The 27,234-nt window shown below is 36.3% G+C and overlaps 1 protein-coding gene across 1 annotated transcript in view; it reads right to left on the bottom strand.

Moving 5' to 3' along the window:
- Positions 1-12,067, bottom strand: part of LOC150090042 (muscle calcium channel subunit alpha-1-like) — a 1,145,904-nt gene extending 1,133,837 nt beyond the window's left edge. The window contains exon 1 of the mRNA XM_090389719.1: positions 11,437-12,067. Coding sequence (XP_090245845.1) covers positions 11,437-11,455 — 19 coding nt within the window. The 5' untranslated portion in view covers positions 11,456-12,067. The remainder of the gene's footprint in view (positions 1-11,436) is intronic.
- Positions 12,068-27,234: the final 15,167 nt, after the last annotated feature.

The raw sequence follows: 27,234 nt of genomic DNA, 5'->3' as shown, positions 1-27,234 counted from the left end.
ATACTACAGTCATGGCATGGCATGGGTTTGTTAAGTAGCAATCTTGTCTAACCAACCTGATAGGTTACTGTGATGCACTGACCAAGGAACTGGATGCAAAAAACGAATTTTGATATCATATACTTGGTTTGCAAGAAGGCTTTTGATACTGTTGTTTTTTAGTATGAACCAGAGCATTACAGCTCTGGTTCATACTATAAAAATAACATACTATAAAAAAAGTACTGTACAAACTGGAATAATGTGGCATTAAGGACAAGTTGCCGGTAAGGATAAAGAGATGGTTAAGTGGAAGAAGAAAGAGTGGTCATCAATGGGCACTGCTCTTCATGGGCTAATGTTATTAGTGGAGTCCCCTGGGGTTCAGGACTGAGCCTATTGTTCTTTTGAATGTTTATTAATGAAGGTATATCTGGCTTAATGTCTACATTTGCAGATGATACAAAAGTTGGCAGGGTGGTTAATGATAGTAATGACAGTATGCTACTGCAAGAGGATCTAGAAAAGTTAGGCAGATGGGCCAAGAAATGGCAATTTAAATTTAACACTGGCAAATGCAAAGCACTGCATATGAGTAACAGTAACCCCTCAGTAATGCACCAACTCTGTGGTACTACACTCAAGGTAGTGGAAAATGAAAGACCTGGGGGTAATTGTGCAGTCAGATATGAAATTCTCTGAGCAGTGCAGACAGGTACCAGGACAGCTCATGGAGGTTTTGCCAATGATGATAATAATTTTTACAGCAATGATTAGGCAACATTTTAAGTAGTGCATACATCTGAAGGCCTCATTTTAGGAAGGATGTAGATCTGCTGGAATGGGTGCAGAGAAGGGCAACTAGTTGGTGAAGGGAACAAAAAGGTGCTCTCACCTAGAAGGGCTTCTATTCTAAAAATTGCAGTATCTGGAGCCTAGGTATCGGTAGGAAAATCTGACTGAGGTGTTTAAATTCTTGAATGGATTGAGTAAGCTAAATGCTAATGGTATTCTTCCTCTTGCTGAAGGGGGACATAAATTCAAGTTGAGGAAGAATGGTTGCAGAATAGATGTGAAGTTTGCTGTCAGCAAGTAGGTGGTTGATTGTTGGAACAGGCTTCCGTCCACTATTGTACAAGTGGATGGCTTGAAAAAATTCAAGAACTAGACAAATTCTTGGAGGGTATGGATGGGTGAAGTGTGTGGTTTTTTTTTTTTTTTTTTGACTGATGCTATATAAGCTTGCTTTCTTGCATCATTTATTTATTAATTTATTGTATAATGCAACTTCTAAGTAAACCTGCACGTGGCCTAAAAAGGAGACTACAGTCATGTAATGCAAATGAAGTAATACTGTGTCTATTAATTAAGTACCTCTGGAATTTTTGATTAATGCTATAAACAAACAAATGCCACTATAACCATGTGAGTTTTCTGTAATTTGTAAGAAAGTAAGTTTTGTTGCTTACCTTAGTGAACTCTATGTAGGCACCCTTGGGGGCATGGAGTATATCCATGCTGATAATTGATTTCCTTGCATATTTGTTGCAGAAACATGCACAAACCCATGGGGGGAAACTGTACTGTCGTATGTTCGACTCTGGTACCTTTGTAAAAGCTACCAGAGTGGAACATACAAAATTTCTGGTGTGCCACTGGTTGTAACACAGCAACATCTGTCACTGCAATGTTATTCATGATAAGGATCACAGGTCATCAATCATAGTGACTGTAGCATGATACACCATGTACTAACATATCTCCATGAAGAAATCAGGGGGGGGATATGTCTGGGCAACAGGCAGAAAAGGGATACTGAGACCCAACTTTATGGCAAGTAGAATTTTGGTAGAGTAACCCCTTATACCATAAAAACCATGACACAACAATAACTACAATATGCAGTGCCTCAGCACCAACCATATGTCATTCTGCAAGAAAATAGCTCTAACTGTTTCTCTTTTTTAAAAAATACATTTTGTGGTGTATCATGGTACTACAATCACTGGATCTGATGATCTAAAGATTACATCACAAATGCCACTGTGTTGTTACCAACAAGGCATTGCATGCCACCATGAGTGCCCCCACATCAAAATATACTAAAGTAAGCAATAAAATAAAATTCAGAGATATACTAAAAATTACAGCAAAATGCATGTCTATAAGTCGCATTCATTTGTTTTACATCTACTGAAAAAAACTTTAGAAGAACTTTATGGACACCTTGTACATTAGTAATAGGATACATTGTTATAACAAAAATTTACATGGTAACCATTTCTCGGTTCAAAAATAGATATACGTGCATATGATCTGATTGCAGAGATCATGCTCAATCATTTTACTAGCCAAAATCTTTTGGAATGAAAATGAAATAATGCCTACTTGCTACTGTAATCCCTCTATCAATGAATACTTTCACACATGATGATCCAGAAAAATTATCCCTCGTTCATACTTCAGAAGTATCTAACGGTGAATGGGGCCAATGATTTAAGAAAGATCTAGGGTCTATGACACGCTCCCAGTCCAAGTTCTGCTTCATTAATTACATTACCTTTTGAAATTAAGAGCATAAACAGTTGTTACAGCCATTTTTGAAATAAAAATGGTCTCAAATTAGTGTTTCAAGAATCATTATTTGAAACATTTCCCTGGGTTCCCTTTGTAGGCATCTCTGTACAAATATTATGTCTACCCTTGATATGTACAAATATTATGTCTACCCTTGATATGCACAAATAATTTTAAAAAATATTTTTTATGCTTTGGTGTTATTCTGACATGTACAGTAGTCGTAAAGAATGTTATAACATTGGTAATTATAATAGGATGCTTGCTTTTTTCTATTATAAAAATCTAGTGAAAAACCAACAACACCACAAGCAATAAAAATTTCTCCATTCAAGTGAGGGAAACAAGACAATTACTTTTTCTCTCAAAAATGCATTTTGTGATATATCATGGTACTGCAATCACTGGATTATAAGGACAAATAACTCTCAATTCTACCACAGTCCCATTTGCAGGACAAGTAGGGAAATGAAACAAAAAGATATCAATAGTGACTTCTATTTATAAGACAGATTTAATGCTCATAAAACTGCCTTCTGCATCAACAGTTGTTAAGCAATTATCACCTATGATATTGCCTCATCCATCCCCACTTTAAATACCCTTTAAATACCCCTCATACAGAACAGTGATTAGATTCTATTGGAATCCTAAGTTGATAAAGTGATCAGGCACTTTCGAGCCATGAGTTGGGTTTTTTTTGGATGGTGTAGAAATATACATGCTGTACTTAAAATCCTTTATCACTATTAAAAAAAGTAATGTGAATGCAGTTTGTGCATACAGTGTATTGTATACAAACAATACCTAGTATAATAAATCCTAATATAATATAACAAATCCTAGTAAAATAAATAAAAATTATACAAACAATACCCCAAAAAACACTAAATACTACTATAGGGCTTTACATAGAAAATTAGTCAACAGTTGCACACAGAATATCAAATAATCAGAGGATAAACTATATAGCTACAATGACAAGGTGAGATGCAGAGTTACAATCAAACAACAACAACACCGGGATAACAAATGAAAAAAAAAATCTCATTGAGCCATGAGGGAAAATCTCATTGAGCCATGAGGGAAACCAATAGTCTGTATATTTCCACTGAATGTAGGATCTCAAACCAGGTGTCAGCATCCAAATCATAATTATAGTACTAAACAGCATGCTGATGACATAAGAATCCAGCTTCCTAATGCATATAAGTTATGACTTAAGCATAGGAGGAAATCTCATGAAACACCACAGAATTTCAGAACATGAATACCCTTATGTTGAGAATCATCATGGCCAAACTGAAGCCAAACCAACCATGGGGTGGAATACAATAGTACAATACAATAGTAGAATTATTAACACATCTTATGTTCAGATATAAGGAAAATGCATCTTTCATTGAGTCAGCAGAGAAAAAAAAATAACTATAGAGAAGCAAGTAGCAGGATTAAAGCTTTGGTATCAACACATCCAATAAGCTAAGTATATAAAAAGGGAAAGAACATAAATTGAGAATTACTTTATACTGATGTACCTGTCTGCAACAAATTCCAAATCAGGTTTTGTATCCATATCCCAAAACATTCACCCTAAGAATAGAAGTACAAAGTTCATAACAGTGAACTGATTCGTATTACTGTGTTGGAAGTGAGGTACTCAGATAATTTTTTGAATAACAAGACTGCTGTTGCATTAAATATATTAATTAACATAACAGCAGTATTGTATTATCAAATACAATGTAAAAATAAATAATATCATTATAAAGTACATAATTTAAAATCATTTTCTTGTCTTTATTCTAAACATACTGATGGTATACAAAATGCAGAGTTCAATTGTAATCTACAGATATAAGGGATTGTGCAGCTTTGACTAGTACCTGTCTTGGACCATATTAGTGTATACACAGCATACATCAGTGTATAAAGGAAGGGGACATAGAAAATGTTATTGTCAATCTCAAATTAGAATAGTAAAATAGCTGCATCAAGTGCTGCAGTACAAAGTCCTAAAAAAGTTGACAAGAAAGTTATCAGAGACAAATGTCAACAAAATCTTTCACCTTCAATTTTCAAATAAATTCCTTACAATCTGTAAATTATGGGAAGAGATTTTACTACTCAAACCATACCAGACATCTTGAATACAATCAAATGGCATCTAATGAAGCTCAATTCAATTTGAACATAACATCCAAGTCAACAAACAGAACTGCTTTTTTATATGTAGCAATGAATTTAAATGCTCATTAAATTCAACTTAAAAATGCGAGGTGAATTAGATTCCAGTAATATAAACTTTCTGCATACCAGAATGATGACATATGCATTTTGGGATTGGTTGTTGAGTGCAAACTACTTCACACTTCAATCACAAAGGCGCTATCACGTGGCCTTTATCACAAAGTATGTCTGTACAAGTGTATATGCATGTTTATTCATTTGCATGCCAATTTGCATGTTACAAAAATTCCAAATTAACCAACAGGAAACTCTACTTCCTCTACCTGAGCTTGGCTAACTTCATCATGGCATGTTGGGAAATTTACTGAAACTTGTATATCAACAATCAGTATAATCTGACTATGACTGCTGATAAAAAATTGATATCAACATCAGTATAAATAAATAAAGTAGCAACTTTTGCATTTAAATTATTTACGATATATCCAAATGGTATATCACTTATAAACCTATATGCAAATAATTATATAAAGAGACAAAATAAACATAATTATCATTTCTATTCAGATATTAGTATTAAAATTAGACAAGAACTTATTCTGCATATGCTGAGGTGGGGGGGGGGCAGAGAAGAGACTCTCCCATAGTCAAAAAAGTGCTGTGCCCTATTCAATTCTTCCTTATCTTTTGACAAACTCTCTGCCTCAGCCATATCAGTATAAAGTAATTCCAGGCAGCTTATTCCAACATTTCATAACACTCTGCCCAAAGATACATTCCATAAAGTCTAGTCTATCATCCTTCCCTAAGATTTTGTTATTATGCCCTCTAGCTGTTGTCTTGCATATCAATATGAATATTCTCCCTCATTCATTTTACTAATTCCCTCAGGATTCTATACACTTCAATCAAATCCTCCCCCTCTCCCAAGGTGTCTAGTTAAGCTCTGCAGACCACATTGTCTTAAGTCATTCCTCACAGGGGTGATGCTTAGCATGCTTCGCGAATATACAGTAATTCTTTGTACCTTCTCCAAAAATTTTTTTTTTTTTTTTTTTAATCTTTCTTTAGATATGGCCCCCAGACCTGAATAAAATATTCCAAGTGTAGTCAAACCAGTCTTACAGAGAAGGATAATAAATTCCTTCTCTCTACTAACAAAATGTAATAAATCACAGCCAACACTTACATTGCTGAGGCTTCGTGACTTTCTATATATCATAATCCCCAAGACTTCTCATCCAGTAGATTCTTTGATTCCTTCCCCCCCACCCAATCTATAAATAACCCTGGGTTCCTTTTCCCCAATTTCAATAATTTGCATCTGGTAGCATCAAACTTTATCTATGATTTTTCAGACCATATTTGCAGTCACTCTAAATCCTTTGAAGCAGCACAGCCTGATTCTGATCACTGACAGCCCTCCCAGCCTTTAAGTCATCAGCAAAGTTTGACAGCTTTCCTATATTCTCTCATCAATATTATTTAGGAAGACAAGAAATGAGAGGTCCAAGAACTGATCCATAAGGGACCCCTCTTGCTACTCCAGTCCCCCTCTGAAGAATACCCACTTCTGATCATCAGTCTCTCATTGTTCAACCAACCCCTAAATCCATTGATAGATTTCTATTATTCCAACCTGCTCTAATTTATACAATAACTTCTCATGAGGAACTGTATCAAAAGCCTTACTAAAATGTGTAATGTCAAAGTTGTTTCTCACATCCAACAGCTTTATAACCTCACTGTAGTAATTGATCAGATCTTCCCTTCATGAAACCACCATGTTAAGATACATTTACAACACCATTCTTGTTAAATGGTCTTGTGTTACATTATTATTATTGTTATTATTTGGTTTTTATGAGCATTAGCAACTAAGGCCATATTGCTCCAGGGATATGGGGTGGTCATTTCCTGACCTTTCCGCATCCTCAATATTTGGTGGGCATGGGCTCGATCCCCAGTCTAATCAAAAAGCATGTGCTACGCACTGCTGCTCCTGCCCACCTGGCTACGGAGGTGCCTTGCGTTACATCTTTATTACAACTACAGATTCCATAATCTTACCAATCACAGAAGTCTATAATTTATTTTACAGACTAGTAACTTACTGGTCTATAATTAGCCATCACTTCTTTAGCTCCTCCATTATATATTGTGACACACTTTCACTTCTCCAGTTCAAGGGAATAAACCCCGCAAACAACAATCTTATTAACATTACTAATGGTTGGATGCACTTAGCTGCCACCTTTTGCAGTATAACTGAACGTACCTCAGGAACTTTACACCCTCTCTCAGCTTCAGTAGTTTTCCCTGTTGGGAAAACTACTGAATACAATAAATGACATTATGTCATTTATTTTACACTAATTCAACTCAACTTCACTATTCTCCCATGGCACCAATGTAGCTTCAACAGTAAGGATAGTTCCAAAATACCTGTTCAACTTGGCTGCGATTTCAGCTGGATTGTTAATCACATCACAACTCTTTCTGGTGTGGCAATGGGCCTATAGAATTTACTTTCTGTTTCGGTGCATTCATATATGGGTAGCATTCCTTTTCCATGTTCTTAGCTCTCTTTACCAATGATTTTTTTCATATTCAGCTTTCTTTAAATCTTATCCCCCTCAATGGTTCTATTACATATCTGCTTACAGTTATCACATGAAGCAGTGTCACACAAATGGCCTGTAACTGTGCAATGATTTCATTTTTTTTTTGTTCAATTAAGTCTTTCAGCTCTCTTGTCATCCATTATGGCATCTTTCTTTTTCAGTACTTCTTAAATGGAATGAATATGTTTGTAGCCTTCAGAATTAATTCTGTAAACACTTTCCATAATGCATTACTATCAAACTACAGTTTATAGTTCTAGAGAAATACCTGAATCCACCATAGTTCCACTTCCTGTGTTAAAGCCTTGATTTTCCCCTTTGACCACTGAAATTTTCTTGGATACTACCCATTTTTGACATTGCTTGCAAAATTGGTCAGAACTACATTTGTAATCTATAAGAGAGAAATTAAAAATTTCCCATAATGATGCACTCAAGTTGCCTAAAGAGATTTTCATTATACTCTTCAGAGTTGTTTGGCCTGTAACACTCCTTTTATCATCTTTCCTTTACTGCTAGTCATCTCACACCACAATGAGGTTGCTCTGGGAACTATCTGCTTGCTTAAAAACAGCTTTTGATAAGCAGTATAATCCTCTCCCCCCCCCTTTATCTCCTAAAAAATAAATAAATTTTCTGTTTATACTCTGGCACAACAACCAAGTCAGTAGAGTTTACAATAAATCATCAATACAAATATTTATCATATTTAGTAGTCACAGGCTTGAACCCCGTTCCACTCAAGAACACGTGCTATGCACTCTTGCTCCTGACCACTGGGCTATGTCAAAACCATTCTATCTCTTCTAAACATATACACACTGTACTCACCATAATGAAATTTGTTATTTCCTATCTTGGGATGATAGGGATGATTCAGACACTGATACTGTATCAATATCAGTGTTGGATTAGCCGATCAGTAGCTCAAAGTTCAGTCATTTTAATTATAACACTCCCAGTACAGACAGTTGAAGTTTTGTATTTTTTTTTTCACTTCCCTAATAAATCCCTTATAAGTATTTACCCAAGCTTTGCATGTAACTGCTGAAAGTACTGTGTCTAATTCATTGGTTCTTTCCATGTCATGAAGTATTATGAAGTATCCCACAAGTACTCTCTCAAGGAAAGTGAAACTTTGGTAAATACTTAAATCTGAATCTTACCAGAAACTTCCCTATCTCCTCCACAATTAGCAGTTTATCTGAATCCTTAAAATCTCTTTAAATAGCATCAACATTGACCCTTGCACCTCTTCTGTTCAAGTGAATTCCATCCTTAGTATATCCCTTCCATTAAATGGGACAGGCCAAGCAGAGAAAAAAAAAAAAAAAAAAACTTTCCTTCATAAGTTTTGCAGAGTCTCTCAAGTTAATGTACACAGCTTTCACCATAAAGTCTCTCCCTGAGTAGAATTTCAGATAACATTTTTATCCATCTCATGGCATTTTTCCATGCATGACCTTATATTTTGACCAAGTCATCAGCTGATTTTTGTTTTAAGTCATTAGTTACCACATAACAGCTGGTTAGCATCTGACAACTAACAACTGTTTACCATCAATTTTATCATCTGGTAGACACAGAATACATTCTTAGTTTCCTTAACAATCAAATTGCCCACTAACATTTCCTCACTTGGTGTAGTTTCCATCTGAGGCTCCATTCTGGATGCCAGATCATCCAGAAGGGCACTCCTCCTTCGATTAATACTAGACACTAAATTACCTACCCCCCCAATACTGGTTTATGTCTTTACATCATACTGGTTTTGTTATAAAAATAAACAAATAATATACTGATTTATGTCTATTTTTATACCAAATATAGCAGTAGGTAGAATGTTGAGGCATCACTGAAGATGAGTAGAGTGTTGAGGTATTTTATGACTAAACTTGGAAGAACATTACATAAATTGTACTTCCAAGGCTTCAGTAACAATGTTAACTCCATACCAGTACATATTTGATATTTTTTGTCATTATTATTTATTTCCTGGGATCATCTCAAGTTCAGCATGCAAAATTTTAATCAATCCCTTTATTTATGGAGAATACAGTTTTAACACCGTCTTAGTTGCAAAAATATCACTTTCAATACTACTCAGTAAATCCTTTTCCAGATTTTAAAAACAATTTGCCAAAAATTAAAAATCTGAACATCTCACGGATTCCATGTTTTCAAGTGGCTTATTCATATTAAATAAGTTTATTTGAAAGATTTATGGACAAATACTCAATATGAAATTTTGAGTACATTCCTTTTCAAATCATGCTTATATTCTTCATTCTGTTGAATATAAATCATGCTCTTCTGCATCTCTCATTCTGTTTCTTATACATGAGATATTATACGCATACTAACTTTTATCAGTTTTAACAGATTAAATATATCCATTATCAGTGGCATTACAACATGCCTTAAAAATCAAAAAAAATTCTAATTAAAAAACTGGTAAAAGAGTTATTATTATTACTCATAAGCAATATTCAACTCAAAGTTCATCAAAAAAGGTGATCCAATTTCTTAGTCAGAGAATTCCATAAAAGTGAATTTATTAATCAAAAACAAGCCAATATTGTTAAAAATTGATATCATGATTTTATTAGTGCCTATTAAATTATACCGATAATTATATGAATAACAATTATTTTCTGAACTACATTATACACAGTTTTGTTTTCTCACTTATAATGAACCATTCCAATTAATTTACATCAATAAAACAGCACTGACTTAATTAAATATTACTTTATAATACTTACCCAAAAATAACACAATATGCTGTATAAGAAAAATAAATAATAACATGTATTATTAAAATTAGGCTGAAAATATTCAAGTTAAAGAGGTTTTTACTATGAGGATGAACAGGTGGCAAACATATGGATAGTGGGAGTCTCCACATCAAGCAAAACATCTCTGGAAAATTTAGAACCTACACTGCTTGTTTCTGAAATCAAACTGCACTTTCAATATACCTGTGGCTTTGATGTGGAATGCTCTTTGTTTGATGTTTAATATATTATATTAATATACAGATATTAATCTGTAATAACATGGACTAAATTTTCAAGATGACTTTTGCCCAAATTAAATAACATGCAGCAGCAACCTGTTACCTAAAACTGCAAAAATTTATCAATATTGTCTGAACTATAGTCCAAAAGTAGATAAAATGTAAACAAACTTAAATTTCTACTGAAACTTGGATATCTCATAAAAAATTGCTGTTTGCCTTATGTCACAATTTTACTATATATTACCTTAAAATGGATATATGTTGGGTGTTAGTTACTCAATGTGACGGTATATTTTTGATATATTTCTAAATAAGCTTCAATATTAAACGAATGTTATTAAATACCAAACCAAACGAAATGAATCTGTATAATGTCGTCAAATTCAATAGAACTTTTAGCAACGGACATACCCGCACGTCATGAGACCTGTGCGGGACGGATGATGTCGCAGGGGCCAACAGATATTCGACTTGCAGTGCCCCACGTTCCAGGAAAGTAAAATGCGCTCCAAGACTAGATAATGATAACTCCAGTGCATTAAATATTTGATATTCTTTTCGTTATTACACAATTTCCTTTTTAATACTCGGATTTTCGAATAATTAAATTTAAATTGCCAATTTCTGTTGCTTCTCTAAGGAGAAATGCCTGCAGAAGCAACTTTTGTTCTACGAGAAAAATATACAGTATCTTAGCAACAGGCAAGCGGTAAAACAAACTATTATTATTAATAATAATAAAGTGTTTAATGTACATAGATGGCACCCTCGGACTGATACGTAGCTATACAGGAAAAAATCGATACCCACAAATGTTCAGCAGCTATAAAACTGAAGCTGATACTTACGTAATAATAATAATGCACCCGTTACATTTTCTTAAAGCATGCTGCCGGTGTTGGCCTTTCGACAGCCCATGCGACAAAAGCCGGCCAAAGGCGCTTGGTAACAAGAATAAAGTCCACTGTGTCATACGTATATCAGACATGTACCCTATGATATTCTATGAAGTATATGAAACGATATAATGAAGTTCACGCTCACCTGACATACTTGAATCCATGTGATAAACGATTTTTGTAGACACAAGTTTGCGAAGTGTTACTTGCTGTTAACCTATAGCGAGCCCATCGTTCTTATAACCTCAGCCATTGCTCATCGTGGACTCTCATCCGGGTCACTGGACGACTAGAAATTCCTGGAGGAATCGATCGAGCAAGCCGTACGTGTGCCGAGGTGTATCAGCCAGTACCTGGCTCGATGAAGTGAAAGTTCTTTCTCGGTAAAGGATTTGCAGACGGCGCTGTTGACAGAGGAACGAAAAACAAAAATTGCGAAATGGTAGTTTATGAAAATTTCATGTAAACATCGAAACAATGTGAAATGGCGTCCTCTACGTTAGAATACATGGAACACGTTAACGTTGCCTGTCGTTGCAGAGCAGAAGTTGAGAGGTTAGAAAAATGAGGGTACTTTCTTATCCCAGTTTCCCAAGGTAAAATTAGCACTAGTTGCAGATTCTCTCGTCGTTAATGGATGCGGAACCAAATGCCTCGGCATCTGTAGCGTCTCATCGATGTTACCATCACTATTACTTGTTTTGTTAGGTAACACTATTTGAATAATGATAGTATTTGCGTGACTTTCGATAATTAGTACCAGCCTTAGTACATGGCTTTTACATGATCGAAATATTCGTTTCAAATGAGAAACGTAGTAACTTGGCTGTCTTTATAATGACATGATTATTTTAGGGTTTTTTTTTCTTTCCTCCCGGTTCGCCCGCTTAGTGGGTGGAGGAGGTGGAAGGGGCGTATCTAACTTTGTAGAAATAAATATACCCGGCAGCCACAGAATAATGTTACACTTTAGATTGTCTGAGAAAAACGTTGCTAAATTTAAAGCCGCTAAAAATAACTGGGACATAGTGTGTTCACAGCAGTTCCAAGGGAGAATGAAAATTTCAGAACTATGTAGCGGAAATATCACATTCAAAATGAAATATTTTCATTTTAGTTGTTTGTCGCTGTATTTATTTTGTTTCTTATTTCTCAGATAAGTGTGCGTTCCATTCTAAGTTATATTTTTCTATTTTCTACAGAGAAAGTTAAAAAAAAAAAAGGGAAGAAGGAAAAATTCCATTCACCTCAGCCGTCGTTAAAAACCTGATTCTCAAACTAAATCTTCCCTATTTACAGATTTACAATATATATTTACATTTCATAAATATGAATCAACTTAAAGAAGTCCGGAAAAGGAAGTACTGAAATCTTGCAAACTTATTGCAGAAATTTAAAATAGCACAATTCGTCCTACCATGAGTAAGTCAACGATTTGGCATTAGGCCATCGGCTAAAGACAATTATTCTAGAAACTTAGGAACAGTCAGTGGAATAGCAGGTTGAAAAATGAAGGTAATGACTGCGCTTACTGATAAAATTCTTACTCTCAAAATGAAAAGCATTGAAAAGCCTCAAAATTCAAATTATGCAATTACATTTCTCGATAGGAAATCTGTATAGAAACAGAATTTCATACTGTTCGAGGATTATTAGTCACTGGTAAATTATAAACATTTACCAGTGACAGGCAATGTTTTTTTTTTTTTCCCGAAGAGCATTGAAGATTCTTTTCTTATCCCAAGTTTTAAAGAAAAGTTTAACAAAACAAACTTATTAAAACAGTTTTTTTTTTCATGGCTAGAGTAATCGTATAACCATGGCTGACTATATTATTATTTATTTATTTTATTTTGTGTCCGTATGACTCCAGAAGTCGATATTTATGACCAAATGATTGTTTGGTTGTTTCAGGGTTTTCTGTTCCTCAAATGTTTTGATTTCATTGGACCAGTTCACGCGATCTTCATCGTATATTATACCTACAAGTGTATGCACACGCTCTCGGGCCAATTTTCATGCTGTGCGGAGAAAAAATCAGGTTTACTCAAGGAAGAACCTACTCCCTACGCCCTAGAGTACCAGATGCTAATGACAATACTGTACATCTTTTGAACTATAAGCTTTTTGTGCTTTGTGTATAAAACTTTAAAAGGGCTAAGTAAACTAAATGCTGATGGCATCTTTACTTTTTCTGATATGAAACACAAAAGGGGTATAAATTTAAATTGGAAAAGGATTGCTGCAGATCAGTTACACAGAAATTTGCATTCAACCGAAGACTGGTTAATTTTTGGAATAAACATCCTAGTGTTATGAAGGCAGGTAATTCGAATAAATGTAAGGAAGGTTTGGACAAATTAATGGAATGAACGGGAAAATTATGAGGTTGTTTTTTTTTTTTTTTTCCGGTGCTGTATGAGCCTTGCTTCCTTCCATCATATTACCAATATTAATATTAACTACACTATTTACACTACGAAAACTGGCTCTTTCTCAGATGCATCGTCAAGAATTTTCATGGGACGAGTGTAGGGAGAATCAGTACTCTTAAAATTAAAAAATATCCATATCTGAAATGATAGGATTGAATTTTCCGGACGAGAGCAGCATATCTGTTCTACTCTGCAACACCCACTACTACTAAATAGTTTTTTTTGTTTTTTTTTTACACGCACGCCGAAGGGATTACGGTGGGTTGTTATACAGAAAAACTTTTTTCTATAATTATTCTTTGATACTATATTCAGTGCCAATCTGATATTTAGACTTAACCTAGAAATATAAGTAGCGATAGAAATAAAAAGGGATGTGACAAGCAGAGAAAATTTACACTATTGGAATTTGTCGCTGATATCAGTTTATGTTTGTGGAAGCGTGTGCCTGCCCGCATACAGATTTGCCTGTTGTGCGGGAGGAAAAACACGGAATAACTCACCAGGAAAAGCCTGCTCTTCCAACAGAGATCGGCCAACTGAAGCCTCGATTGTAGAGCACTTTTTAAAAATCCCTCCGGTCTTTGATGAGAATTGAACCCAGCCCTCACCAAACGGGTGGTGGACGGCGATGAATCGTGTTAAGCTACTACGAAGAGCTGATCTTTCGGGAATTGAGATGTATCAACTGATGTATATTACAAATGGAAATAATTAAAATTAACCGGAAATATCAAATTAGTGAAATTCTGGGAAAGCGATAGCCACAGAATCGCTCCAATTTATTCCATCCACCAATTTAGAAGTCCATATCCAGAAATTCATACAGGAAGAGAGAAATGGGCAAAGGTGGGCCATCTTGGTGTATGGACTGCTGGGTCGTTTTCATTAATCTGTGATTAAAAGAAAATTTTCTACTTTTGTCACTATCAACAACCATTGTTATTATTAATTAATTACATGAAAAATTGGACCATTAACCTTTGTGCTAGAGAGAACAAAACACCATCTCGAGACCCATGCATAAGTTTATTCATTAACATATCGGAACTAATAGATAAGTTCCACATAAGCATGTACATACAGATTCTAACTTTCTCAGGATATAACGTTCTCTAATCCCTGAAGTTAAAACCGCGTAATTAGTACCTTCGCTCGCGCTTGTACCTTTTTGACGTTAAAAACGTTTTTACTGGCGTTATTCCAAAACTTTTGTAACGAAAAACCGTCATGCGAAAAGAGTTACGGAAGTGACGTCATCTTCAGCTTCCGCCAGAAGCGAATTATTATAACTTGTATTGTTGCAATCATACTTGTATAATGGCAACAATAATTTATCTTGTACTCAACCAAATTTAATAAAATTTTGCATGGAGCTTCATCTTAGCTCTATACCAGAGGAAAATCTTTCAAACCTCTGAAACTTGCAGTAGTTTTTCCAGGATAGTGGAAACTATGAACATGTGATCGAGGAAATTTTCTCACGTAATAAACGGGATAATGTGGACGTATAGCATATTGTTGGAAAGCTAAAGAATTTAGAAACAGAAATATTACGGTTTTAAGATACAAAAAAACTTTTGGAAACTGGGAAATGCGTTAATTCGAAAACGCGTCTGGTTTCGAGTCATCTGGTGTTTTCAGATTAAATGTAATTTTTTTCTTTACAATTAAACTCTGAGGCTGGAAAAGAGTGCTGCACATTAATGAAAACATCCTTCAACTTGGACATATCATCAGATCTTTCGAAAAACACTACACGTAATGGAACAACTATAGATGGTGTATTTAGTCGTGAACTAAATACACCAATGTAAAAATTAAAAATTATATATCCTACTTTAGTCTTTTTTTTTTTTTTTTTGATTTGGTAGTTGTTGGCGCATCGGCTTCTGTGGCCATATTGCACCTCCCAAGGTTTTTGCAGTACTTTGATCCAAGCCCGAGGCGGGAATCGAACCCGCGACCTTTGGGTTGCCGGGCAGGTACTTTACCCACTCGGCTAGCCCGGTCGGCTCCTACTTTAGTCATCACAGACCAATACTTTCAGTAACCGATATGTAATTATATTAATAAAATAAAAACAATGTTATATTATTATCCATGAATTTTATTAATATCTGAATATTAAAAGGTATATAACGCCTGCCGATGACTCTTAAATGTAAAACACGTTAAATATGCTAGCGGCAGGACACATTTATACCTGGTACAGAATTTTTATCTTTTTTTTTTGCACATGCAAAATTAGAAGTTTATATATACTGTATATAACGCCAGCTACTGGCAAAATTCCTATCACTCACTAGTAAAAAATTCCAGACCGCAGCTTTGGTGCTTGCTATATTTTGCAAGTTCAGGTTATAAGCTACTATACTAATACTTTTGAACTGCTCTGTATGTATAATGCAATAACAGCCGCAGTAGCCGAGTAGGAAAACTCCAGGATACAACAGAACAGAAGTTTGAGTTGATCATGAGTTTTTGCTCTTGTGACTACTAATACGATTATTCTCGTGTACTCTCTATTGTAAACTCCACTGACACTGTGTGGCCGTTCCAGAGAATAAACAGAAAAATTTATTTATAAAATAGTTCTAAATTCCAATTTTTATTGAATTAAAAGATATTCAAGATTTGGAAAACAATTCCCATAAAGCGGAAAATGTGCTTCAAAATTTATGGGGATGCTAGAGCTAGGTAAAAGAGGTTGGGGGGGTTTCCCTTATATAGAGAAAATTCCAAAGATCTTTTCAGTGAGATTGTAGTTAGTCGATCTCCGGCCGAGGGAATACAGTTCCCGCTTAAGTTATTCCGGATTTTTCGACGCAAAACACAACGCAATTTACAAAGTCGCAATTTATGGAGTCGCAGGCGTTACTTAGCCTGCGACTCCATATATCACTTAAGATATATAAATATAATCTTTATTATGGAAAGAGAAACCACACAGTCCCTTCGTGGCATCGAAATGCCAGGGGTTTACAATTTGAGTGAGGCACTTTAAGTAACACATTACAATTAATAGGAGAATACACAGTGGGAGATACTTTAATATAATATAATACGAACGACAAATAAACATTATATTAATAGAATAATAAGACTAATTGCAGACATACAGTATATATATACATAGACAGCTGTTACTTTGATTATGACGGAGAGGTCTCTACAGCAAGGACATTGCTCTATATGTACTTTTTTCTCTTTCCCAGTTTATGCATGTCGCCATCTATTTTGCTGAGCATGTCGAGCATTTCATTGGGAAGAAAGCTGTCCTCCAGGGCAAGCCTGTTAGTATGACTGACGAGCATCGGAGTGGATCTGACACGAGGTTGTGAGATCCTCCAGGAGCACGAATCCCAAATGATAGGTTGGGAGATCGATTTCATTAGCATTTTGGCTGTGAACATGATCCTCCTTTCATTATTAAAGGAGGAAATTCTTCTAATTGACAAGGTTTGTTTGTTGTTTGTTTGTGATTTGGTTTTAAGGAGCATTAGCAACTAAGGCCATATTGCTCCGGGAATATGCGGTGGTCATTCCCTGACCTTTCCCCATCCTCCGTATTTGGTGGTGACGGGCTCGAACCCCGGTCTAATCAAGAAGTGTGTGCTACGCACTGCTGCTCCTTCCCACCTGGCTACGGAGGCGCCCAATTGACAAGGCGGCTGGGAGTTCAGTGGTAGTGATCCCGGGATTGTGATGGAGTTTGGTATTGGCCCACTTCAGAAGACAGTACTCTCCTGCGTAAAATCTCTTCATGTTAGTGGGATCTACTGAGGCTCAAATTTCCGAACCGTACACTATTATTGGATACATTGAAGTTCCTAGGAACCTTGTCAGGATAGAAAAGTCCCGAATATGGAGTAAATGCTGCTTGGCGGCCCACCTTAGTCGAGAGACCTTATTGGTTGCCATCGCTGTTGAACGTCATTTTGGCATCAAAGACCACGCCGAGGTCGGTGTACGCTTGCGCATTCGGAATTCCAGTTCCTTAAAGGAAGAAATTCAGTTGTGAATGGTTGTGTTTAAATGAGAAAATCATTTGTGCGGACTTCAGCCGATTTATTTCTAGATTAAAACAGGATAACGATCTTCGTTAAGAGCTTGTGGTCTGCATAACTAACTATATTATCTTTGGATGAGATCAGTGGTGCTATTACTGCAGTGAAAAGGACGCCTGACAAAACTCCTCCTTGCGGAACACCTGTGGTGATTTTACGAGAGAGGGTTTATGGACTCGCAGATCTAATAAGCAAATAAAAATAAATTAATTGCATAACTGATATTTATTCATATTGGGTATTTTGACACGAAGTCTGATGTTAGTCGTAACCTTAAAGTTATGAGAATATATTTAAAAGAAAGATTCTTTTAACTTACCTAATTTTGTATTATCATTATGGTCCCTTTGAAAGGAACGTGATGCAAAATTTGGTTTCTTCTTCCTCTTGAAAAATACATCAAACCCAGCGTTTAAGGTATCGTTGAAATTATGTCTGAAAATACTATCAAGTACGACCTGCGATTTTTGACGAATCTAAAGACAGAGTTAAAGCTCTTAAAAAGTATAAACTGTAGAGTCTAATCAACTACAATAGAGAGGAAAAAATAGGTGGCTCAAGATCACTCCTTCCCGCCCCCCTCTCCAATTGCATTAGAATAGTGTGGGAAGTGAAATCAGTGATCTTGAGCCGTCTGTTGTCTTAGTCCCAACTATAATAACTAACCAAATGAAATTAACATTTTTATACAATGTGCGGAAATTGCTGCTAACCGGCAACGAGTTATTAGGTTAGATGTGCGTTAAGAGCAAAAGCAACTAAAGCTATGAGGCATCTTAGTATACCTGCGAATCTTAAGAGTCGCTTGCAGTGCTGCAAATCACTCCTATCGTATGTGTTTTCGGTCTGCTTGATGGCCAAAAAATCTGATGTTCAGGAATTGAAAGTTATGCAACCTCTCCTGAGGCAACCCCAGGGGCTCACATCTGGTGAGTATAGGCTTGGCACACCAGGGTCCAGAGCTGGATATCATCATTCTTCTCTTTCTTGATGATTCCCTTCTACTTCTCTCTCTCTCTCTCTCTCTCTCAGGGTAATTCATAATTTTTTTTTTTTTTTTTTTTTGGCTGGTGCAGCATAAGCCTCGGGCTTCCTTGCACCATATGGCTAATAATAATAATAATAATAACTCAGCTTGTGAAAAAAAAAAACCATAAAAATTTGTCGCGTCATTGACAGCTTTCCCTTCTTCCCGTGCAGAAAGCCGATGATTATAACCGTCGTGCTACCACGAGGACACAACAGTTATGCTTGTGAGGTGCTACCGCTACCTACAAATTAAACATTAAACTGCTACTTAAAAATTAAACAATGAAAAGGGAACTTAATTCAAAGGTAGAAAGTTGCTAGATCCCGAAGCCATATATTGTAGAGGTGGTATGGGGGAGACACTATTACACCACCAAACTAATACAGTATATTAATGCTGCAGTTAAGATTAAACAATAAAAATAAACTTTCGGTTTGTACTCCAAGACGACTGTATAGGACCAGGGGAGTTCAGAGGAGAGAAAGAAGACAATGACATCACTATTTGGCAGTCATCACCGAGGGTTGAACCACAGTCAACTCACTCAAACGCTGCACTAACGTAACCTCGCGTTTGATCATTCGGCTGTTTGGCATGGTGCAAGCCTGTTACATAATTTCTAAGATAACAATTAAAATAAAATAACAAAATTTAAAAAAAAAAAAAAACTGAACTGACATCCATCTCTAGCTCACACTCACTTGAGCCGTCTCTCTGTGTAAACAGAAAAGTGCCGAACAAAGTGAACTCAAAATTTCTTTATATTTTTGAGTTCAATGCCAGACGACTTTCAATCCCTCTGAGAAATCTTCGCGTTTGAATGAACGCGTTATTGAAACAGTATCACTAATTTTAACCATTTCCTGAAATATTCCTCTGACATGATATAAAGGCCATTAATACCAGTTAAATATGAGTATAATTTTATGATATTTATTATAATTATCCCCAGGGTCGACTCGAGATAAAATAACGCCCTGGGCGAAATCTACTTTTAGTGCTCTGTACTATGGTTAATAGTATAGCAGGAAAGCGAGATATCGGATAAATACAGTATAAAAACCAAAACAAATTTACTGCTTATTGTAAAAATGCAAATTAAATAAAAATATATACTTAAAAATACAAAAATAAGTATAAAATAAATAACAAATATTTAAAAAAATCACGATAAACATATTTTTTTGTTTCTTCAAGCAGTTGCGCCTTTCGAATCACAGCACCCCAGGTAATTTCCTGGTAAGCGAATACCTCATCTGGTACTGGCTGGGTCCGGACAACCCCCCTAGGACAAAACCCCCTCGGACACGGTACTGTCTGACCAGGGTATTTTGAACAGCTTCATATATTGTGTGAAGATCGATCATTAGAGTGATGCACTCAGTAGTTGGGTTAATAGCCAAATTACAAAAATTAAACATAGTAGAGTCCACGTATATTTTCAAAATTAAATAATTTATTAATACCAAGAGTTAAAATATACGTGTCCTACACAAGGGCGCGTTGGATTCCTAAATAATATTGCATTAATGTCATTAGGATCAACTGTGGAATTTCATTACCAAAACAATTTAGTGAATTGAACATACCGTTATACAGTACAGTATTATTTAGTGAATTGAACATGGTGTTGTATTGGAAACATTTTCCCACCTTTGGTATCGGTAAACTATTTAATAGTATTTTTAATTTTTATAATTTAAAAATTCTTTTCTTAATTTTAATTGAAATATAAAAGCAACCACTATGAATTAAAAATAATATTTTGAATTTTTTAACAGCAGTTATCTAAAATACGAATAAATAAAGCAACAAGTTTCTCAGTTGATTGAATACATTAGCTTTTAGATTCCAAAGCGAGATTACAATCAAGTTAAGGGAGTCCTTGAAATGGCGCAGGCTCTCCGAGGTTCTTAAGTAATGAATCACCACGTGTCCAATTTAAGACCGCGTTAATTGCAATGCTTTGTTTTCTTCAGCAAGAGCATATCTGATGCGAGCGCATCACAATCTGTCCACACTACCTAACTTTTTTTTTACTCTTGAAGTTTAAAACTACATTATGTAGAGTGAGTTTTTCTTTCATTTATGTGTACGTACTGAGTAATCAAAATGTAATTTCGTTAGTACACAATACTGTATCTAAATGTTAGTACCGTATATTTAAATGGAGTAATACTTTTCCTAATTTTTAAAAGATTAAGTAAATATATTGTACTTAATTATATTAAAATTAAAATTTTTAAAATGTAAGTAAAAAACATCTTTAAATTTAAACATTTTATTAACAATCTTAATAAATTATATTTATTAAGATTGTTAATAAATAGAGAAAAAAAATTACCTTTCAAATGTGGTACGATTTCAAAAGTGCTGTTTTTAAGAAAGCACTTTTTATGTGTTTTTTTATGTGAAAAACATTATATGTGTTATTCGAGAATCAGTAAGAATGCCGTCAGCATTTAGTTTACTCAATCCATTTAAAGCCTTAAACACTTTAATGAGGTCTCCTCTCGCGGGTGCTTTGTTTTCATGCGCTACAATTTGCAGAGCTAACCTTGTTGCACTCCTCTGCATCCGTTCCAACTGCATCCGTATATATGTATATGTATAATCTTGTCGTCGGTGGCACCCAGGCTTACGCCTATCTCCACCTATGTTCACTATATACAAAAACAAAAGAAATTTTTCAACCGTATTTGCCTGGCCTGTAAGGGTATTAGGCCTCTCTGCCACCAGGGAACAGCCATCAAATACACAAACGCAACCAGGCTCCTGTCCCTGGCACAAGGCCCTGTTCTGAGTTCATTATCTCATTCTGTGCAGTTAAACACAATCATCCTGCACCCACCAGTGAAGTGCAAGAATGGTGTGTCAACACTGCCACCAAAATAATTCTCTTTTTAAGTGATCGAGTTAAATGAAAACGAGAATTAATAATAATAATAATAATAATAATAATAACTAGGGGCTTTGCCCCCCGCTCGCTTCTTTTGATAAAGTAAAACAAAAAACTTACAGAAGCTTTCGACACTGTGTGTGTCTCTTCTTCTGCTATGAATACATAAATACCTTACATATGGTAATCAAGCATGGTACCAAGTGGTCATGTTAGATCAGAGGCTCACATCTGATGAGTATGGACTTGGCAAACCCAGGGTCCTGAGCTGGATATCATCATTCTTTTCTTTCTTGGTGATTTCCTTCTACTTCTCTCTCTCAGGGTAACGTGGGAATTTTTTTTTTCTTTTTTTTGCTGGTGCAGCATAAGCCTCAGGCTTCCTTGCACCATATGGCTAATAATAATAATAATAATAATAATAAACACAGCGCGTGACCACGCTTAAACAGAAGCTTGTTTTATCACAGTAAAACAAGCTTCTGTTACGTATTTTAGCATTTGTTACATATTATCACGTAACCCGCATCTCTCTTCTCCCATTGGCTGAATAAATATCACTAGGAGGAAAATTATTTTAATGTATAGAAAGATAATAATAATAATGATTATTATTATATATAGTGGCGCCGTCTAGTGTCACTCGCGAGAACTAAAGATTAAAAACCACTGGACATAAGCCGAATCTAAACAAGTCCACCTCCATAGATGGATGATGTCGCAGAGAAATATTCATAGTGCATCGAGTGTGGTGCAGGATAAAGTCACTCGCATTCAGGCCTTAGGCAGACGGGTCAGTTCGAAAAGTTGGACACAGTCTCCCGAGCAAGACAGTGGAGCAGGTGGCGCTGTCCCCCGTAAGGCTACAACAAGAGAAGGACAAGACCATCCAGCCCCACCAACTGGAAGTGCTTCCTGCGCAACTGCACTAGTGACCACCCAGGAAGGAAGAAAACATCAACGCATGAAGGGGAACATTGAAATGAATACGTACATCATGCGCGCATACTATGAAATAACCAGGCTAGAGACCGATATGACAATGTACATGTCGGGACTACATACGAAGTGATTGGAACGATACCCGGATATTCAGGTCACCGAACAGCGATTAGCGGACCAAAGAAGGACCATCGTCACGAAGAACCTAATAGCTCCTGCTACCTTGGAAAAAATCAAGCAGGATGTGAACGATCAACTACAAAGCACAAAGAATATGGTCAATATGGAACCAGAGGAGGAAGAGCAAGAAGAAATACAACCCAGAGTAACTCAAGAGGAAAGAGACGAAATCATGATATCCAGAATAGAAGACGAGTGAAAGAAGGCCCTAACAGAATTCAAAGGAATGGACCCCACAAGAACCTACGTGATACCTAAGCAGAAGCCAAATAAAATCCTGTGGAAAGTAACAGACCACCTCAATCGACAAATAATACCACATTACCTTGGCAACAATGGTGCAACGCTGGAGGCTATCCACACAGCCGTATACTATGCTGCCATAGCAGCTACTAGGATTAATGGAAAAGAAACGAGAGACCAGCAGCAGAAGAACCGAAAACAGAAAGAACCGCCAGTTTGGGAAAGAAGATTTCAGCAGAAGATTGAAAAATTAAGAGTCAAGATAGGTCAATTGACCCAGTACCAACAGGGTAATAGAAGTAAGAAATTGATTGGAAAGGTGAAGAACATCCTCAAGAGAGACAGCGAGAAAACATGAGACCAGAAATCAGAGAATAGGAGAGTACTTGGACATATTGAAGCAGAACCTCCTTGCACTCGGCAAGAGACTACACCGATACAAAGAGAGCTCCCAGAGGAAAATAAACAACCGAATCTTCGATGAGGACCAAAGAGGCTTCTACAGGTGTCTCGGAGAAGACGAGAAAGAAGGGAAGGGACCACCCGAGCAGAAGACGATTGAGGAGTTCTGTGGAAACATATGGAGCAGGGAAGTAAGACATAACAGACGAGCCCCGTGGATAGAACTAGAACGCAAGAAACCCAAGGACGTACAAGAAATGAGAGGGGTGAGAGATTCGGGAAGAAGTAAAACGGACGATCAAGAACTTTCACAACTGGCGAACTCCAAAAATAGATAACGTCCACAACTACTGGTAGAAGAAGCTCACTTGCACACACAAGCACCTGGCAGAGCAGTTCACCCGAATGATAAGGCATCCAGAGACAATCCCGCAGTTTCTACCTCAAGGAATCATATATCTGAAGCCTAAAGACGAAGATACAAGAAACCCGGCAAAATATAGGCCAATCACCTGCCTCCCAACAATGTACAAGATACTGACCAGCTGCCTAACCAGGAAGATATATCAGACCACTTTTTTCTTTTCTTTTTTTTTTTGCTTTGCAATACATTTTTGTCTTTATTAACAAAACAACAAGCGGCCCCTAGCCAGAAACAGCCCTAAGAACGCAGTCGTAACGATCTCCATAGCTACCCACTTGTCCAAAAAGAAGTTAGAAGCCGCCTTAGTAACTTTATTTGCTTCGTTAGTAGTATAATCAACAACTAATTTCTTGAGTTTAGTTATTAATTCATAAATTGTGTTAACATCCCCGTACCGCCATCGTTGCTCATGAATATTACACACAATAATATCGCTTTCGCGAACATTTGTACCTGTGCTTTTCCGACTGAAGTCGCCAAAAAAAACTGTCAACACTCAAACCATCAGAAGGTATATCAGATAAATCTGTAGGTTTTTGTTCAGCAACTATCTGAGGATCCTCTAAATCTTCTATAATTTCTTCTATTTGTACCCCCTGATCCATAAGTTCAGCCTATCTATCGACAACTACCATTGAGCCAGTTTCAACATTAACCACAGAGTTACTAGTTCCAGCTCCTACATTAATATCAGAACTCAACCCAGGGGTAATTTTCCCCCTTCACAACTTTTCCGTTGAGATTTTTGCTAGCACCTGCTTTTTTACTTCATTCTGCATGTACAATTCTAGGAAGTCTTGACGGTAACGGGGGAAAGGAACCAATTTCATATTCTTTCCCCCCTCCTCTCTGTACTTTCCTATAAGTCCTATCCATACTCACAGCGAGAAAGAAACAAAGAAATATTGCTCATTCAGTCAGAAATCACAACAATATCCAGTAGTAACTATAATCTTCCAATTAGTTGATCCACAGGCACAAAATTGTTGCAATTAACGCACACACACACACACTGCAAAATGACGTCTATGAAAAGCAAATTGGCGTCGATTACATCACTTGTTGACACTCAAACACAAAACTAACTTTTAACTTGCAAATTAATACTTTAGAAAGTTAACACTTAAACTGAAAAAAAGGTTATTATTCAATTGGAAAACGTTAGCGGTTCAAATAGAACCAATAACCCGAGACTGTGAAAGATGGGCAAAGAAGACACTACAGTGACCTCCATCAAGATCACATAGATAAAATGCTTCCAATTCTTGGCTCACGAGACTGAAGGATTCATGCTCGCCATCCACGACCAAGTAATCAACTCTAGAAACTACAGTAAATACATCGCCAAGGAGCTGGGAGTGTCAGATGACATGTCGACAATGTCACCTGGCTTTAGAAACGATCCAACACATCGCCCAGACGGAGTAGACTCAACCAGGTAGTCAGGATACATCAGAAGCTAGCGAGGAAATATCAGTTGATCAAATAAAGTATACCTTATTACAAGTACGAACCCCCAGGCAGTACTAGAGACCCCAACTCACAAGCTGTACTTGGATCGCGCTATAATAACGGATAAGACAATTCCGCACAACAAGCAAGATCGTCGACAAGAAGGAAAACGCTACCTGCCTGATTGACATTGCGTTGCCAAACACTGGCAACCTCCACAAAACCCATGAGGAAAAGATCAGGAAGTACACGAACCTAAGACAGGAGATCAAAGGGATGTGGCATATGCAACAAATAACGACCATCCCGATCATCGTGTCAACCACCGGTATAGTGCCAAAGACCCTGCATAACAGCCTAGCAGCAAAAGGCCCCAGAGAACACCTACAAGTAACTGCAGAAAGTCGCAATTCTGAACACCTGCAGGATAGTCCCTCGACCAACAATAAGAGTTCCTCACCAACAGTAACACCAGACATAACAACCGCCCAGTGTACTTGGTAGCAAAACCTGTCGCGGGGTGGAACCCCTCCCCCAGTCAGGGAGAAATAATATAAGAGCAACGACAACAACAACAAATAATAATAATAATAATAATAATAATTATTATTATTATTATTTTAACCAACAAATGGCATTTTTTCCAAAAAATCTCTACTACAGTTCAGGCCTTTATCTTATGTTTACAGTATATCCGATTTTATACCCTGCTTTAAGTCTTTTGGTTGTTATTAGCTATCGTTTGACGGCGTCTTTCACATCATCATCCATGTAGAATTAACATCCTGCCAGATCATTTTTTGATCTTCCAAAATCATGAAAATCGCAAGCCAACAAGTCCGAGCTGTGCTGAGGGAACTCAATCACTTCGCAGTGTGGTTCTGGATAGTTGCCATAGTGCGCTGAGCCGTGTGTGGTTCTGCATTGTGGTGTAAAACAAAATGACAATCAATTAAATGTCCGGGTTTCTTGTTATTGATGGGATATTGCAGATGAACTTGTAAGCTAGCAATTGCACATCTACACATGGAAATAGCACAGAAGCAACAGCTCTCGCGAGTCTAATAGTATGGGCATAATCTAACCAGTACTATCAAACGACGGATTTCTTCAGTTGTTCATGACTGTACGTAACTGAAATTTAAGACAATTAGAATCTCGTTTTCAGTTGGCTCTCCCTCATACTTTATATCCTTGTAGAATTCCAATCCCTGTTCCAATGACAGAATTTAATGAAAAATCCAGAAACGCTCATTTTAATGCAGATATTGAGTATGATCGCAAACATTTGTAGAATTTCGTTATGGCTTTGCAACATCTCTTACTTACATATTATATGGAAAAGTGTTTTCTTAAAACTAATTTATCACTATTACCACGTAATGTCCTTAAATTAAAAAAAAAAAAAAAGTTTTGCATTTCTTTAATTTATATAATAATAAGTGTTTGATATATTTCACTTCTGCATCTTGGAAAATGTCATAGCTGATTATTTTGATACGTCAAATAATGTTTGATTATTTATTAGCATTAGCATTAGTAGAGGCATATGATGAAAGAAAGCAAGCTTACAGCAATACAGCATCAACCAAAAAAAAAAAAAAATACTTTCCCATTTCACCCCATCGCTCCAAAAGTTTGTCCAGTTCTTCCTTGAATTTATTTAGGCTATCAACTTCCATAACACCAGATGGAAGTTTGTTCCAGCAATCAATCATCCGCTGGCTAAAGGTATTTATTATATTACAAGTTTCCTCAACAAACGGTGTAATGACAAAAGACAATTAGACCGATATATAATTTATTTTATATTGGTCTCATTCACTGTATTAGAAGATGCTAACTGCAGTCTGGAAAACAGACATC

The sequence above is a fragment of the Mastigoproctus giganteus genome, chromosome 2 (genome assembly GCF_048544385.1).
Source record: "Mastigoproctus giganteus isolate SK-2022 chromosome 2, ASM4854438v1, whole genome shotgun sequence".
Classification (NCBI taxonomy): domain Eukaryota; kingdom Metazoa; phylum Arthropoda; class Arachnida; order Uropygi; family Thelyphonidae; genus Mastigoproctus; species Mastigoproctus giganteus.
Note: the sequence above shows the minus strand (reverse complement) of the source record. Positions and strands in the feature narration are given on the sequence as shown.